Source organism: Bolinopsis microptera, chromosome 2, assembly GCF_026151205.1.
Source record: "Bolinopsis microptera isolate Bmic1 chromosome 2, MBARI_Bmic_1.0, whole genome shotgun sequence".
NCBI lineage: Eukaryota > Metazoa > Ctenophora > Tentaculata > Lobata > Bolinopsidae > Bolinopsis > Bolinopsis microptera.
In genome coordinates this window covers 20741680-20759383 of record NC_087073.1, presented here as the reverse complement: position 1 = coordinate 20759383, position 17704 = coordinate 20741680, and the positions used below count along the sequence as shown (strand labels likewise).

The 17704-nt window shown below is 39.3% G+C and overlaps 1 protein-coding gene across 5 annotated transcripts in view; it reads right to left on the bottom strand.

Moving 5' to 3' along the window:
* Positions 1-382: 382 nt before the first annotated feature.
* The window catches only part of LOC134811736 (DNA polymerase eta-like), a 56891-nt gene continuing 39569 nt past the window's right edge, over positions 383-17704 (bottom strand). Inside the window, exons 2-10 of one of the 5 annotated variants that reach the window (XM_063818770.1) lie at positions 10816-11068; positions 10410-10534; positions 9853-10234; positions 9403-9729; positions 9221-9247; positions 8930-9037; positions 8670-8777; positions 8248-8544; positions 3319-3521 (exon numbers count right to left, since the gene is read on the bottom strand). In XM_063818770.1, coding sequence (XP_063674840.1) covers positions 3411-3521; positions 8248-8544; positions 8670-8777; positions 8930-9037; positions 9221-9247; positions 9403-9729; positions 9853-10234; positions 10410-10534; positions 10816-11067 — 1737 coding nt within the window. In that variant the 5' untranslated portion in view covers position 11068 and the 3' untranslated portion in view covers positions 3319-3410. Of the gene's footprint in view, positions 2435-2588; positions 2728-2890; positions 3522-8247; positions 8545-8669; positions 8778-8929; positions 9038-9220; positions 9248-9402; positions 9730-9852; positions 10235-10409; positions 10535-10815; positions 11072-17704 lie in introns of those variants that run through there. The other 4 variants (XM_063818771.1, XM_063818772.1, XM_063818773.1 and 1 more) reach the window with 4 other exon arrangements.

The following is a 17704-nucleotide window of genomic DNA, read 5'->3' as shown; positions in this document are numbered from 1 at the left end:
CAATTTATGCAATGACATTTTGAGTAATTACAGCGTGTAAGTTCTTGCATGTTGGAACTATTAAAGATATACTAATAGAGATATACTAATACACGTAGCTATCATGTAGCCAAACTTTGGCGGGTAGTATTATTGTGAACATGTGGAAGAGGCGTGTTATGTCGGTAACTGCGCGTCTTAAATCCTTAGCCGGTCGTCAAGGCGCGCGCTTGGCTGTGGAAGAGGCGGAAGCACGTTTTCCATGAAAAGTTACTACAAAATATTAATCGCGCCTTCCATAACCGACAGTCTTGAGAGTTTTCCCGTAGTACGGAGACCCTTTGTCACAATGTCACATCGTCACACGCGTATTTGTAAAACAACATAGACAAAATAGCATTCTGGCAATCTTTCAACAAAAGTTTGAAGAATAAGATCTAATACAATTTTTGGAATTCAGTTGTTTTGGAATTCAGATGGTCCACTTACAGTGACTTTCACGCTGTTGATTGTATCAGACCTCAAGGTACCAATACTGATAAAGATAAATCAATCCAAGTCAATCAACTGAAGATCTAATGTATTGAACAATCAGCATATATCAGCAATCAAATATGTTTTCAAGAATTCTAAAACAAAGGTCAAGAAGGTCAGAAATATTAAAAATCAAAATGGTCATTGAGGGGTAAACTTCTATCTCCTATATTTTTTTGAAAAATGACGCTATATTTTTACTTTGAACTGAAACCTTCTGTTTTTTATTGCCCTTTTTTGGTTGAGGCATCTTCCTCTTAGGGGAGGGCCCGGAAGAGGCACTGTCTTGCGATCTCAACTCTGATTCGATTTGTCGTTGTAAAGTGAGAGCTGTATGGAAATCCAAGTGTTCAGCCAGCTTTATCTCCTGAACAGGTTTGTTGCACACGGGGCAGCGTGTTTTGGAGCCCTCGATGGGCTGCATCATCAACTTAGCATCCTCCTCAGATAAAGAATTCCAGGAGTTCCTGTTGTTTTCTTTAACACATTCCTCTGATTCCGGAGATTCTTCAGATTTCACAGGTGGAGCTGCAGGTTGGTCTAATGTGACAGCGCTAGACGACGAAGGAACATCGCATCGTAGTTTCTCGAAGAATCCACCGAGAGTGGGCTTCTTGTCGCTCTCAGATTTAACATCGATAGAACTCCATTTCGATTGGGTAATGGACTCCTTATCCTCAACATGTTTACTGGAACTATGAGGCTCTTTATTTCCTAACATTGTGAAAATATTGTTCTTTTCTGGGGCAGGTACAAACTTGCCAGCACAGATTGATAACATAAAAACAACATCGCTATAAGCTCCATCTTTTGAGCTCAGTTTTTTATTAATACACTTGTTGGCACTGGCAACTAAATGACCCAAATCACACTTGACTAGAGGCATCTGAGTGGATGTGCTGCCCCCTACCTTCAGTCTCATATGTGTGGTGAACTGAGTGGCTATTCTCTTGTTATCTGTTACCTCAAATGCCATACGTTCTTCTAATTCCTCGGCAAGATCCAACACCCATTTATTCAATTCACTGACAAGCTTGATTCCTTGAGGAAAGTTTTTAGAACAAGCAGATTGTTTAACCAAAGATCGCTGTTTGACCGGTTCGTTATCTATTCCACGGGCAATATTGTAGATCCACTGTCCAGTTTTATCCCCATATGTTGCGATGAGCTCTCCTTGAGAGAAATTAACCAGCTCACTTGCCCACTCTATCCCTAATTCCTGCTGCATCGCGGACCCAAGTTTGCCTCCAAAGTTTCTGATCTTAGTAAAGTTTATGGTTTGATACAGTGCAGGGATGTTATCTGGAGTTATCATGGTTTGGGAGTCTGGTTTGTGGGTTCCAGCAGCCAGTTTAGCAACTATCTTGTTAGCTCCAATCCCTCCCGAGCATGTAAACTGAGTTTCTGATAAGATCTGATCCCGGATCATGTTCACGTACACGGCTGCCAGGGTGATCTTGTAATCGTAACTATGGTGATCAAGTGATGACACGTGATCAGACCATTTATCTATTTGCTCATCCTGGGTGCCCTCATATCCTGCCACAAACGTTTTGTGCAGCTTGGACTTGTTGATCGGTAACCCAATCATCCTCTTCACATTAGCTGTGATATCAATGAACGCCTCATCAATACTAGCACGCTCGAAAATGGTAGCATGTTTAGAAAGGATAGCCATGACTTCGCTGCTAGCCGCTCTCATCATAGTCAGATCCGCTTTCTTGCGGTGGTGAGGCATCACTACAGTTTTAACATCAGGGTTTATTGCCATCATGTCTTTCTTCCGCATTCCCCGTTTTATTCCGAGTTTGCGCGCCTCGTAGCTGACGGCGATGGCACTGCTGCCACCATCAATGGCGTCGCTGTATTGGAGGACGGCTAATGGTTTACCTTTAAGTTCTGGCTGCTGTCTCACAAATACCTGGGAAAATGGACACAATGAAATTGGAACCCAAATATTGTTGATGCCATGGCGAATCAAAATTATGAATTGACAAACGAATTATTGAATCTATAGTCATTAATCGCGCTCTATTAGCTAACTCCGAAACTAAAGATAAGACATAACCACTTACCTGGCAATAAAAACAGTCCATATCAATGAGAGCTATAATCCTATCTCCCTCATTACTTCCCCGCTCTAGCTCGGCCATCAGTCCACTAGAATTTTAACCTCTTATCATAGTCAGATTACAGGCTTCATTCTGTCACTAGCTTGATAAAGAAGGTAAGGTTATTAAGGTTTATGTGATATTTCGTTTAAAGTTAAGAAATGTCATCATACCTACCAATACTCAACAGAGCTTAAGAGTCGTAATTTTTCTCTGCAAAGTTCTTTTGGGTTTCAAAGCATGAATATGGATATTAAAACACGCGGATGGTAGATAAACATGAATTATGAAATCGTTTTTACAATGTTGTGTATATACAAGTCTAAAATCTGACTCTACTTTGTGATGTATCTGACAATTATGTACAAAATTCTACATCCCTGCAAATAAGAGAAAACAAAAAATATGAGATAATTTAAAAATTGCTTGTGAAAATAAAGCTAATGTTTTGCAAAAATTGTGGCTGATCGACAAGGACAGATATATCATATTGTGTTCTAAGTAAACTCATATTTACAGTGTGCCGCGGTGTAAATCTCTGATATTCTCAGACATAAACAGTTTTAATATAGAACTTAATTAACTTAACTTAATTAATCACCATTCTGTGACGGTAAATAAATAGCACATAATATCTCGTGTTGATATTACACCCATTAATAATCACAACCCTGAACACTTTGAAACCCAAGTATTTTACCACATTTAAATGTCACCCAATAACGCACTGACTCCAGTTCAGTGTGCCTCTAAAACTCTGTTAAAGTCTCCCTCCTTCTGGAGACTCTACTTGACGATAGTGGATATGTTGAGAGTATTGTCGCTACGAGTCTCATCCGTCGCGTGCTCCGTTAGGAATGTGCTGATGTGCTTATCATCGCTGCCTTCCTGAGAGGACTAATTGCTCAGCGTTAATTCAATTATGTGATTAATTAGATCGTTGAATATACAGTAACCGTAACGTGGTAAGGTTAGATAAATGATAAAAGACTGTTAAATTGCATAATTATTTTGCACCTGCTCATCGTACCCTAATAACTTAAATACTAGCCAATTTACCACCTGCTCCCAGCATGTCATTTTTACACTCCAAATATTCTCGATTCCAACTGAACCTCATACATTTTGGTCTGGAATGACCAAAATTGACACCATCTAAAGCCGAAAAGATAACCAGAAAAACGGACGAGCCTGTAAATTTTGAAAATTTCGGCACTGAGACGCTTTATGATCCTCCAAGCACGTGTCACAAAATTATAAACCACCACTGCCAGTGATTACTGACTAGCTGGTGCATAAAGAGAGATAATCGCTGATTCATTACAAGCTCAAAGATTATATTTCGAATTTATAGTCGAGTACCCTATTTCTCGTCCTATTTCTAAAAGTAGACACATAATTAGCCACATTTTTATTCTCGGGAGCTTTTAACAGTTATCTTTATAGCTTCAGCAGCTAATACAATCCTCGATAGAGATGTTTAGTAGTTTATATTTAAGGTAGATATAGGAAGGGGTGACATGTCCGCCAATGTCCTGTCCTTTTTCGATTCTATGAGACAACGGACATGTTTTTGGGACATTAGCGGACATTGACGGACATCGGTGGGCTCGGACGGACATAGACGGACAAAAATTTTGAGAATTTTTCGCACATGATTTAGACACAATATTTTCGGCTAATAATGAACAGGGTAAATCCATAAGACGTGGATGGTGGAGAAAAGTGGTTTTCAGAAAAACTTTGAAAAATTTTGACTTAGAAAATTTTCGGTCCGAGTCATTCTCGATACGTACCACTCGTATCGAGAGCTCCCGATTCCGAGCTCGTGTTGCAAATGGGAGGCATGCCTTCCGAGATCGCATTACCAGAGGGAAGCATCGAGTCCAAAATTGTGTATCGAGGGGTAGGTGCGAACTTTGATAATCGAAGAATATAACTCGGACCGAAAATTTATTTTAAGTCAAAATTTGTTCAAAGTTTTTCTGGAAACTAATTTTGTTCACGTTTCATGCAACTCTGTTTATTATTAGCCGAAACTAGTTTTTCGATTTTCGAAGTCCGCACCCTATCTTCGATACACAATTTTGGACTCGAGGGTTCCCCCTGCTAATGCGATCTCGGAAGGCAGGCCTCCCCTTTGCAACACGAGCGTAGAATCGGGAGCTCTCGATACGGGAGGTACGTATCGAGAATGACTCGGACCGAAAATTTTTTAAGTCAAAATTTTCAAAGTTTTTCTAAAAACCATTTTAATCTTAGAATCTTCGGTTCGAGTTTTTTTCCCTCAATTTTTAGAAACCTAAATAAGAAAAGTTGGCCCTTTTTGGCCTCTTGTCCAGATTTAATAGGGGGGGGGGGGGGGGGGGGGGGGGATAGGGGCGATACCCCCCTCCCCCGCTTCCTACACCCCTGACTTGATCCTGATTCCTGAACTTCGCAACTTATTCCCTCTTCAACCAGCATTGTGCTTGTTCATTCGTCACGCCTCTATGCCTCAACTGACTAATTTCTGTATCTATTATTCAGTTTAGCATTTGTTCAGCATCTGTTTAGCATCTGTTATGTCGCGTTTATCTCACAGACAGGTTGGGCATGATCGCTCTTATTCCTTTTAGGGAATTTATCACCTTTTGTTCAGAATAACCTATGTAGTATGTATTAACTAACCCTAACCTTAAACAAAGCCAACATAGTTTAGTTTTAAGTGTCAAGTTGCAGCCAAGCAAATATATTTCTTCTATTCAACCTTTTCAATTTTATTGTCTTTACAGTCTGACCACTGAGTAGATCTCGATGACAGTATTTACTCATTTTATAGTTATACTACCCCACTTACACACTTAAAACACATAAAATAGCAATTTTTTAGATATAATTAAATATATAAATATAAAGCGGCAGGTGTTCAGAAATCCAATGTGTTACGTAAAGAAACGCTCAACAAGCCTCAGATCACCAAGGCTATTCTGTGTGATTGGATGGAAACTTTTATCGACATTCTCGACAGTTATTGTTCACCGCTGTTGTTTTCAGCCACCAAACTACAAGATGAAATCGACCAACTGAAGGACGAAAAGATTGCAGATCAGAACACTGTGATTAAACTGCAAGGACAATTGCTTGAGAAGAAAAGTGAAGATTTGACCTCTGTTCAGACGACAGTGAAAAGCGAACTCAAAGCCTGGTCGTCAGTTGTGAAGAATTCATGCAGCAAGGCGCTAGTGCCTAAGAAAATGAAAGCTGCTCTGAAACGTGCCTCTGAGGAATAGGATCGTAGTCAAAATCTGGTCATCTACGGTCTACCAGAAAAGAGTGAAGAAATCCTGGAAAAGAGAGTGCTTGAGGTACTAGAAAACATAGATGAGAAACCTCGAATCGTTTCTTGCTGTAGGATGGGGAGAACTGTATCAGATGGAGGACCAGCCGTTAAACCTATCAAGTTCACTCTCAGCGGCTCAGATCATGTGCGGCAAGTGTTGAGCAAAGCGAGAAAACTAAGAGAAGTGGAGGGGTATGACTCAGTGTACATCAGCCCCGACCGATCAGCCGAGCAGAGAGCTGCCTTCAGGAAGTTAGTTCTTGAAGTTAAGCAGAAACGGGAATTGGAGCCTCAGCGAGTTCATGTTATAAGGAACAATAAGATCGTAAGCTCCGAGAAGGACTGATGGGATATGATTTTTTATCAACATATTATTTGATTGATTTTCATTTACCAGGGACTAGGCTTGTGCGGTGTGGTTTCGACTACAATTTTACTGCGTTCTGGTTTCCCTTTGAAATTTACATACATCTGTCCTTTAGAGATCGCAATCAGTTATATTTTGATTTTATTTTGCGCCACATGTTATATTGTATGTAAATTTTGAAAAGATTTTCATAAAAAATATGTACAATTAAATATAATATGTACGGGCGACGGATATCAAGTCACGTGGCTCCATACTGGGCTCTAGACAGTGACTCAGTTATAGACAGTGAATATCACTGTTCCAGAGTCCAGACAGTGGCTGCTTGCCAACAGCCCTGTCAAGCGCAGAACCGCTCCATGTGTTTGTAGATCACGTGATACCGATGTAGCGCATGTATTTCTAGATCTTGTATCCAAGTACAACAGTCCTTGACATCTCACTTCGCACCTCAAAATACATTTAAAACAGGATCCATAGGGTGAACCACATAAAACTTTTTGAAAAAGTACCACCCTGCCTCATTAGCAAATTTCAACAAAATTTAACAAAATTTAACAAAATTTAACCAAATGTAACAAAGTTTAGCTAATTTTGCTGTCCATTTTTGTCCGCTAATGCCCACTTTTGTCCGCCAATGTCCGCCTATGTCCACCTATGTCCGCCTATGTCCTGTATTGTCCTGTCCGGTCTGGTCCTTTTTGGGTTCTATGAGACAAGCGGACGTGGCACCCCCCCCCCGGATAAAAAGAATTTATAGATGTTTAGTAGTTTATATTTAAGGTAATTTCTGATTTCCTGTCACTATTCCCCCTTTTTTCAAATAATTATACATGGAACCCAGCAGGAATATCGGTTAGCCAATCGAGATGTTTCAACTTATGTTATATTTGCAGTTTGAAAGAATTAAAGCTGTCTGTTTGTCGGCAATGCATTTCATATAATATACAGTTTTGCTATTGCAGATTATACATGTTCGGTGTACAGTTATAGATTATTAGCATGTATGTATTATCATGAACTAAATTATTGTGTCAGCGTGATGATAGAATATTTGTGCAGGATTGACGACATAACCATGGACCTGACTCCAGAAATAACCGCAAAACTCATCAAAAAGCTGGAAGGAAAGCACATAATGTTGTCATACAGCTGGAATGTACAAAAGAATCTAGTAAGGATCACGTACGAATATGCGGAGAGTCTGGGGGTTCCTGTTTGGATGGACGTCAAGGGAGGAGTTACAGGGAACATTAACGCAGCGATGGCTAAGGGTGTGGAGGGTGCTATGGTTATATGCCCCTTCATGACAGAGGACTACGAGAGCTCCGAGTCCTGTGAGTTAGAGCTGAACTACGCTAAAGATCGCCAAGTTGTTATAGTTCCTTGTATGTTACAGGATGAGTCTAGGAACGGGGGTCAGTATAAAGCGAGTGGTTGGTTGGGGGTCCTTACTGCGGGTAAACTGTGGATCGACTTTAGAGGCCTGAAGACCCAAGGACAGAAAAACAGGCAGAAGATTGTGAAACAGGCGGATGCATTATTGATGGAAATTGCTAGTAAGCTTGGTGTCGATATCAAAGAGGGTTTCAGCCCAGTGAAGCCACCACTGCAGAAAAAATAGGAGAGGATTAGGCTGAAGAGGGAAAAATGGGAAATGAAAAAACCGGAGGAAAGGAGAAATGAGGAATCAGTTGAGCAGAACAGGGAGGACCATAAGATTATCCGCTGATTTTGGTTTGTATAGTTTAAAACGGACTAAATTTCGAATACTGGTCAACAGATTGTAATCACCCCTCACCCCTCACCCCTCACCCCTCTCCCCTCACCCTCACCCCTCACCCCTCACCCCTCACCCCTCACCCCTCACCCCTCACCCCTCACCCCTCACCCTCACCCTCACCCTCACCCCTCACCCCTCACTCCTGACAAACCTCTGTGAAAGCGGTTGGAGGACGAGGATGAGACTTAAAAGGAGCCAGTCTCTCTGGAAACTTCTTGTGACTGTGTTCGTGAGGTGCGAGGTACGCAGTCATTGCGGGCGAATCTGACGCGTATGATAGAGTTGCGTGGTGGAGCTGCGCAGCTTGGCGGTGCAGCAAATTCCTCATGAACACTTCATTCTTCAGGTTTATCATAGTGCTGTGCAGGACTGACAGTTTCTTCTCGTAGATACAGGTAGTACGGTCCAGCTCCTTGTTTAGCCGAGCTATTTCCGTTCTCTGCTCTTCCTGATTTTAGTTGGATATTGTTAGTCAGTAGAAACTTTAATTAAATGGTTAAAATATCTTGTAATCTAATGACCAATTGCATACCACGTAAGTCTCAAATATTTACAAATTCATGTTTAAATAACCTCGAGTTGCTGTAAATGTCTGAGGGCAAGTTTGCCACTATCCCGAGAACTGAGATCCTGTTGGGACTGAAGAAGACGCTCTGCATACTGTCGTTTCTCTTGCTCTGCCTGTATTTATAAATGATTGCTATCAATTGGAGATTAATTAATATAGCTTATATTATAAGCTTTTTATTTCAGACTTTCCGTATGACAAATATGTTATACTTTAAGCGAATAATTCAAATAGCTCATTTAAATAAATATAAAAATATGTGTACCTTGAGGCTATCTTTGCTTTGTGCAGCAATGAGCTCGTTTTCCTTCTTGAATTTTATCATCATTTCGGTTCGAGCTTTCTGGACCTCATCTTTAATGCGGGCTTCGATCTGATGTAATTACTCGTAAATCTTGAAGTTAATAAAGCAACACTTCGAAAGAGTATTATGTATTGTTAACAAATCGATTGAACTGAATGAAATTATCTCAAGATACAATATTATCAAATCAGAAAGAAACCATACAATCAAACATGCTTTCTATGACTATCGAAATTCCGTAAGAAAACTAACCTCAACATTGCTCGTTTTAGACATAACCTTCAAATGAAATTCAATAATAATTTGATCTAAACAATCTCAAAATTTTTATCAGAGGGCCCTAAACAATCATTCACAAAGAGTTGAGACACAGCCAAAGAACATGCTCAATGAATTTTCATGCGGTAAAATATTTCTAAGTAAAGAAAACTAACCTCAGCAGAAGTTGCAGTGTTGCCCTGTACTACTGGTACTACTGGAGCAGGCGAGACAGGAGGAGTGGGGGACGCAGAACTGTCCACAAAGGCCACCTTCTTCACTTGCTGGCTCTTCAGCACCAATTTCTCATTCTCATCTTTCAAAGTATTAGTTTCTTCTTTCAGCCCTTTGATTTCATGCTCTAAAGCTGTTTTCTCTTCCTCTGCTTCAGTTCTGACAAGTTTCAGCCTGGCTTCAATTCTCTTGTGTTTGCTCTGCACATCAGTCACCTCATCAGCTAGTCTAGAGCATCGTTTTTCTAACTTTTCTTTTTCTTCAACAACCTTGGTAAGGAACAACACTTGTTATTCTGGCTATTTTAACAGTTTAAATTCGAAATTATGTAATTTAAAGAAAAATTTGTAGTAATTAATTTTCAAAAGTTAAAAAGACTCAGTAAAGTTTACCTTTTTATGCTCATCAGGATCAATAGCGTTGGTAAGAAAGTCAGGCTCAGGAGGAGGTGGAGGAGTCTCAGCCTTGAGGCTGGCCTCACTGTCCTCTACTGAGAAATGTTCATCCAGGACCCTATTTTCTGCCTCAAGAAGCTGGGTTCGCAGGGCTGACATATTCTGTTCCTGCAGCTTCAACATCTTTCCTTGTTTTGAGATAGTGTCTCTGAGCTCTTGCAGCACAGACCCACTCTGACCTGTTTCTAACTCTAGCATCTTCATGTAGTAACGTTTATAGTCACCTGCGATCTTCTTACATGCATCTGCCATCTGAGTTTTGTAAGATCTTCTAGCTACTCTCATCCTTTCCTCATACAATTTTTCCAGCTCAGCTAATCTGAAAATTTCAAAAACATTTTTATTAGTTATTGTGCATGATACAACAAATACATCTATAAGCTGCAGTTGCAGTTGTGCCTTGAACTTTATCCAAGCCTAAAAATATAACGTCTCCAGATTTTTGTTTCCAAAATTGTTTTACTAAAAAACCCCAGTACAGTACAATACAATACCTATCATTGATTGAACAGTATAGATCCATTGCCCGACCTCCAACTTTTGCATCATAATCTGCATGTAGTAGCTGTTTCGCAAATAGCAAGTTGCGCTTGACAACAGTTATCTCTTTGAGCAGATTCTGAAAGATGTTACTTATACTGTAAATGTGGAGCTTTTTGAATCTTATTACTGTAAGTCAAAAAGTGAGAACTGTAATAATAATATAAACCAAAGAGGAGTCATCAAAACAATTCTGTTGACACGTGACAGCAATTAATTAACTAATCAGCTTCCAGAATTGTCTGATCAAACTCAAGAACCACAATCATGTTGCCAAAAAAGTTGGTTCACCTCCCCACCTGAATCCAAAAATATATATATAATAATGAGGACAAATAGTGTAATTAAGTTGGTGGTAACCTGGATGATCTTGATCATGTCATTCAAATCTGTAATTGAACTCTCCTCAGTCTGGCAAGCTATATCCTTCAGGAAATAACCAACATCATTGTTCATGGTTATTGAGTCAGCAAAAACTTGCAATAACCTTGGGTCAACTTCAACAAACCCAGGACATGTCTTCAGCCTTTCCATTGTATCCACACTGATTGCTGCCGGTGAGGTGGTTTCTTCATTTGCACTTTCAGACACATTGTCTGGCTGCTCTCCCATGCTAACAAATAAGTAAGTTCAGCAGTCAGTTTAATGATAAAGACGGTACACAAATGCTGGAAAAGCAATTCATGGTTCTGTTTTTAGTTTCAACGAGACAAGGCTGCCAGAGTGACTGGACACCTGTGTGCTGGTTATTCAAACGCTTTTGTCACATGTATAGAACTAATGATCTACATTGTGATAGTGCAAAGAATGTTTTGGATATTCATCAAACTGTGTCTCAGCCGAATGATAAAGTACATGAAATACGTCAACACAAACAAAAAGTTTTCTTGTACCTGTGTGCAAGAAAACTTCCTAAAATGAATGAAAAAATTATGCTTATTATTAACCTACCTTACTCGGGATTATTACGACGGGTTTATTAACGACCGGTTAAAATATGGTTCGGGGAAAATATGGCAAAATTGCTCAAAACCCACCACATTTTCCCGGTCGCCATTTTACCGGTGTCCAACCTTTCAATTTTAGATTCAAAAATTTTGTCTCAGATGTAAATTTCCTTATTAGAGATAAGCAAGTTTAGAAATTTTCGCATTGCTAAAACTTGTGAAACAAGTCGAATTATCAATAATTGTTGAAAGTAGACAGAAATAATGACTCGTGGTTAATCAAACTAGATGGAAAATAATTTTTAACATTTGAAGCGTAACAACCCGATCGATATTAAGATAAAGGGAGAGCTGTTTAGTCTCCCAATAAGTTGTAATCATCTTCGTTATCTTCATCTGGATCATCCCTTTCATCAGTTTTAATTAATTCAGGTTTTAATTTAACTGTTACTTTTACTTTGAGTCCTATTTCATTATGTAGAGATAGTCAATACCTAAGAAATTAAAAATTGGCCTATTTAAATCAAAAACCTACAACAAGTGTCCCAATAGTCTTCTTCAGTGAATATAAGACAACGATTAAAATATGAGCACCCATACCCCTTGGGAACCCTAAAAGCTGAGTAGGCGGGTTTATTAACGACCGGTGAAAATGTGGTTTGGGAAAAATATGGCGAAATTACCCTAAACCCACCACTTTATCCCGGTCATAATAATCCCGAGTAAGGTAGTTCAGGACAAAATATTTTCCCAATATCTGGTTTCAGGGTTCGTACAGTTAAAAAAAATTGACTATCTGTTAAATTAACTAGAGGTAACGATAACATTAACTTAGGAAGCAAGGGTTTAGCTGAATTTGTAAGCCACATGAAGAACTGTATTTTTTTGAGGGAAAATAATTAAGGGAAAAAGTTTTTAGTAAGGAGAAAGATAATAGGTGATACTTGTAAACTATTTGTTACAAGACCATCGACGAGTCCTACTCGGTGCGTGTCTAGGTAGGTTATCAACCTACAAGGAGTAAGCACAGAGGGTTGGATCTACGGGTCTGACCTAACTGACACATTATCATGATAACGAATTGATTAAGCAGGTCTGTGCGCCATGCTCAAAGCCCATCAACATTGGGCAATCCTTACTGGAATGTGAAGCCTGTTGAACAGCTGTCCGCACCAAATGCTTTAAGTGGCAGGATTCGGGCCACCAATACAATGGTTTGTGAGTGTGCAAGGTGAAATTCTGACTACTACCAGTGGTGATACATTTTCTAATGATGAAGTTGGATGTAATGATGAAACTATTTAAAAATTATAAACTTGTATATAATATTTCACCTAACCATGTGCTTTCGCTTGTTTCACAAGCGCCGGCCAGAAGGCACCGCGCACCACTGCAAGCGCAGGGGCTCTGGATAGAGCAAATATAATATAATAGTAAAAGCCAGGATCACCACCAACCACGTTTTTAGTTTTGGAACTAACAAAATCCTTCATATGCAAATGTTATGTTTGCTAAACGGTTCAAAAATTGCTTGAACTCTTTTTTAAAGGCACCGGATTCTTTAGCTGTTAATATCAACACATCAGGTGGACTGATTAGTATTTGTTGTATTTACAGATCCACTTCATTGAATTTAGAACAGAATAATGCGTTAATATCTTGTATCAAGAGCATCTGTAGTGAAAGGAATGATTTTGAAACACTCCTTTTAGGAGATTTTAATTTACCAAATGTTTTATGGGAAACTGGTAGCATAAATAGTAATATTGCTAGCAAGAACCAGTTTTTAGTTACTCAACAGAAATTCATGGATGTTTTCAATGACAGTGGTTTAACTTGGTATTTCACCAACGAGACAACTAGAAGACGGCTTGTGAAGGATACTCTCCAGGAGAGTCTTCTTGATCAGGTCCTGTATACAAATGATGCTCTTGTCAACGGTTGTAAGATCGTTTCTCCGCTTGGTAAGAGTGATCATGTTGGGATACTTGTCGAACTAGTTGTTTCGCCGGATACTAGCAAATGTTTAAAAGAGAAGATTATCAAACCTATATGGGGTAAGATTTCCTCTGAAGAGTTATTAAATTTTAGTTTGAAAAATATCGACTGGGATTATAGTTCTACCAATGATGTTCAAGATATGTGGGCTGAATTACATGGTAAACTGGAGACTGTTGCTGCAGCTGTTCCGACTGCTTCGGTTTATCTCGACAACAGACCTGTCAAGTTGCCATGGAGTACATCTGCACTTAAACGAATGAGAAAGAATAAAGATAAAGCATGGGCTGAGTTTGATATTAATCCATCTGATGTTAATTTTAGTTATGCAAGTAGCAAACAACATACTTATGAAGTAGCAGAGATTAAAGCTAAAGTTGTTTGTAGGTAATAAGCAATGAAACCCAGTAATCGTATAACCAAGCTGAAATGATCTATATCAATGTATAGTAAATAATACCTTTAGTCAATCTGAATAACTCACAATACTTCTATAAAGAGTAAAAGGGATAAACCCATAAACACTTGACGGAGAGAAAGTAACTCACCAAGAAAGCTCCGTCAAGGATCGTAAGCTCTAGTAGGTCTCTAGAGTCTGTCATATAAAACAACCATGCTTAAGGAAAACATGGGGTTACATAAAGATATTATATCCTAATATAGGAAATCTAGAGAAAAGGATATATGACAATATCCCGCCTAACAATATCCCGCCTAACAAAGTTAGAAAACTAGAAACGATTAAATCACCCAGAGGAAAGACAAAGCATTCTTGCTTGATTAAAATATTAAAATGAGATACTCAATATCTCTCACTATAAACTCTAACAAATATAAAAGCATTATTAAAAGTACACTCTCATAATATTATCAAATAAGTAGAATAAAAACCCCGCAAATTATAAGTTCATCAAATATAATAAATAAATCTCAAGTAGTCACCAATGCCAATTAAAACACAGCATCTCTTACAATAAATGTCTTTTACAATACAATACAAAAGTCCATGGCCAATTCAGTTTTGAAGATAGCAGAGTAGTAGAGTAGAGAGAATCATCCACCAGAAGCATACACAAAGAAAACTTACAGCAGGAGAGAAGAGCAAGACACTTCAGCCATCATACACACCAGATGACTCACTTCAGATCATCGGGCACCTTAAACAAGCCCAACTGTCCAATAAGAAGGTTAACTCAAGTTTTTTTCTGGGAAAGACAACACCCTCTCTACTCAACACGCCAACAGTCAAAACACCGGTTTAGAATAGGACCAGGCATAACCAGGAAGAATTAGTGTTGAATAGGATGAATATTCAGCTTCCCAGTCTGAATAACAGCCAGTAAATTTTCCACTGGATCTTTATTTTTTGGACTTTTGGTAAGACAGTCAGCTAGTTGCTGAGGATCAGGAATCCATACAACCTTGTTTATCTCCTCATCGTCTATAATCTTTCTGAGATATGCAACTTGTACTCTCATCTTTAAGTCAACAGATGGATTAGTAGAGTAGATGTTCTCTTTTACAGATAAATTGTCAGTTAAACCAATGATAGGAACAGTGTCTTTTGTCTTATTTTGAGATAGACATAGAGCGGTGATGATAGTCTCTCGTATCAGATAAGCTTCATCCAAACATTCACCAAGAGCCATGGCTTCTGCATAACTGATGGTCTTGGTAACTTTTTTGATCTTTCTTGAGCACCATGATAAAATTCCTGCACTGTCTCCACTAACGAGAAATATAGCGTGCCCGCGTGCACTTGATGTCCTACCAGGGAGCATATTAAGCGAAGCATCAGCATAAGCATAGATCTTTAATTGAGAGATGTCTTTAGACAAGGATGGAAGCATTATGGTTACCGTTTGCTTCTTTAATTTCTTGACAATAGCATTTAGATTTATTAAATCAGAAACTCTAGGCTTTGCTGCTTTCATACTGCTTTCGAGGACTTTGTAGCGTAGGTCAGGGCGGCTTTGAGATGTTATCCACTGAAGCTTGCCTAGTAGTTGTTGAAACTCAGTCTTCTCAAGATCGCTCAGTTCATAATCAGGTTGATTTCTCCTTCCTGAGCTTATACTTACAGGGCTAATTTTAGTTTCTTGGTAATCTATTTGATCAATAGTCACGGTATTATTAGATACAGCAGATTGTTTTATGTTCCAACCAACATAGGTGAAGTCACCGTACTCCTCTGTTCCAATCTGAAACTTCTCTTTCAATCTCCTTAAAACTTTTTCATGGAAGTCCTTATTTCCCGCCGCTAAGAAATCGTCCACATGCACATTTAGGAAACCCGAGAATTCTTCATTGGGTTGGTACACAAAAACTGACTTGTCAAGTGGCATCTGAACACAACCATAAAGAATAAGCTCTTCTTTCACCGTCATATACCATGCCCTGGCAGCATCATTCAGGCCATATACAGGCTTCTTGAGTCTCCAAACCATGTTGTTATCAGTTCTCTTCTCCTTTGGGGGTTTAACCAATATCAACCTATCCAAAGGCTTGGACTGCAAAAAGGCAGCACGTACGTCAATGCACAATAGTTTGTACTCAAACATATCATGTTAGCTAGCATGATGAATGTTCTTGTGACACATTTACCAGCTGTAGGTGAGTCAGCTACCTGAGGATTGGACTCCTGGAATCCTCTTATCACAAGGCGAGCTTTGGTGCATAAACCCTCTGGTTTCTCCTTTTGATTTATAACCCAACGACATGATAACACTTCTTGATTTGGAAATTTTATTTTATCAACTTCTTCGTAGACGTCGAACTTCTGCCATTGTTGCATTTCCTTTTCCATTGCAATTTCTTCTTCGTTGGATGATGGTCTAGCTATGTTTAACCAAATCTTTTCGTCTCCAATTGCATCAGCAAATAATCCTGCATCATCATTTTTAGCAGGCATCTCTTTGGTTCGTAACCATTCGACCAATTCTAGGTCAACAATGAAGCGTTCACCTGAATTGTTGACAACTTTCCATCGTTCACCTGCCAGTCCTTCTTTTTCAATTAGGCTGCATGACACCCATGTGTTGAATTCAATGTTCTTAATGTAGATGACATCTCCTTTTGTCATTTGAGTCGATGAGCGTGATCTAAGTCTGGAAGATATTCCATTGTCCTTTGCCTCATCTATGGAATCCTCAGCATCAAAGAATTCCTCTGTGTTGACTGGTTCCTCGACTGTTGCTTCTATCTCCATAGACTCAGGCTGTATTTCTGGTGTCTCATTTTGCACATTTTCTTTCTCTGCGTCAACTTCGATGTTGTTATGCTCTGTGCTTGCAGCAGTGTCTTCTGTTACCTGTTCTAATGGAGGAATGACTGGTCTAGGTTCATCATCATCAGAATCACTGTCGGTGTTATCAGGGATTGTCTGTTTCTCAGGACTCTTATTAGTCTGTTCAATTTCTTCTGCTTGTGTCTGATCTGGTGAGTTCATCTGTTTTTCAGCAGTTTGCTTTAAGATTAGCTTACAAGGATGGACTTTTATTAAGGTTCTGGCTCCTGTTTTGACCAATACCTGCGCTCCATCTTGTCCAAGTACTTTTCCTGGTCCTTGCCATTGTTTTAAGTCTCTCTTCTTGTAATATACAATATCCCCACTGAAGAACCTTTGGTGTGTTCCAGCATAAACTCGTCCTCTCATCGCACGAGCCACTCTTTCTGCATTCTCTGCTTTGATGTAAGCTTCTCTAGACATTCTCAAGCTGTTTAGGTGATTTGCAACAGTTTGACTGGATGTGTACGATGACATTGCTGGTAATTTATTGGTACTATTTCCTGGAATGTTTGGATTCTTCCCAAAGACTAACTGGTACGGTGAGAAACCTAGTACGCTAATAAGAGAATTTTTAGCGTGTATAGCCCACATAAGAGCAATTTCAATCTTGCATTTAACATCCTCCATTACCTTTTGAGTCATGTGACCAATCAAGTCATTGTGACGTTCGCAAATACCGTTCTGGAATGGTGCTTCTGAAGCAGTGTCTTTGTGTAGTATGTTGAAAGCTGCAAACATTGACTGCCATTTGTCATTGACAAATTCTCCGCCGTTGTCTGTAAGAATCTTTTCCGGTGGCCCGAATACTGAAATCCAACATTCAAAAAGTTTCTCCATCACCTCATCTGAGTCTTTGCTCATCAGGACGTGTGCAGATGAGAAACGGGTTACATAGTCACAGCAATGAAGGATCCAAGTTCCATTTATCTGCTTGAGATCCATAGTTACTAATTCATTGAATTGGTATGCAAGAGGTAAAGCAACTGTGGGTCTTAGATGAGCACGTTTATGTTTA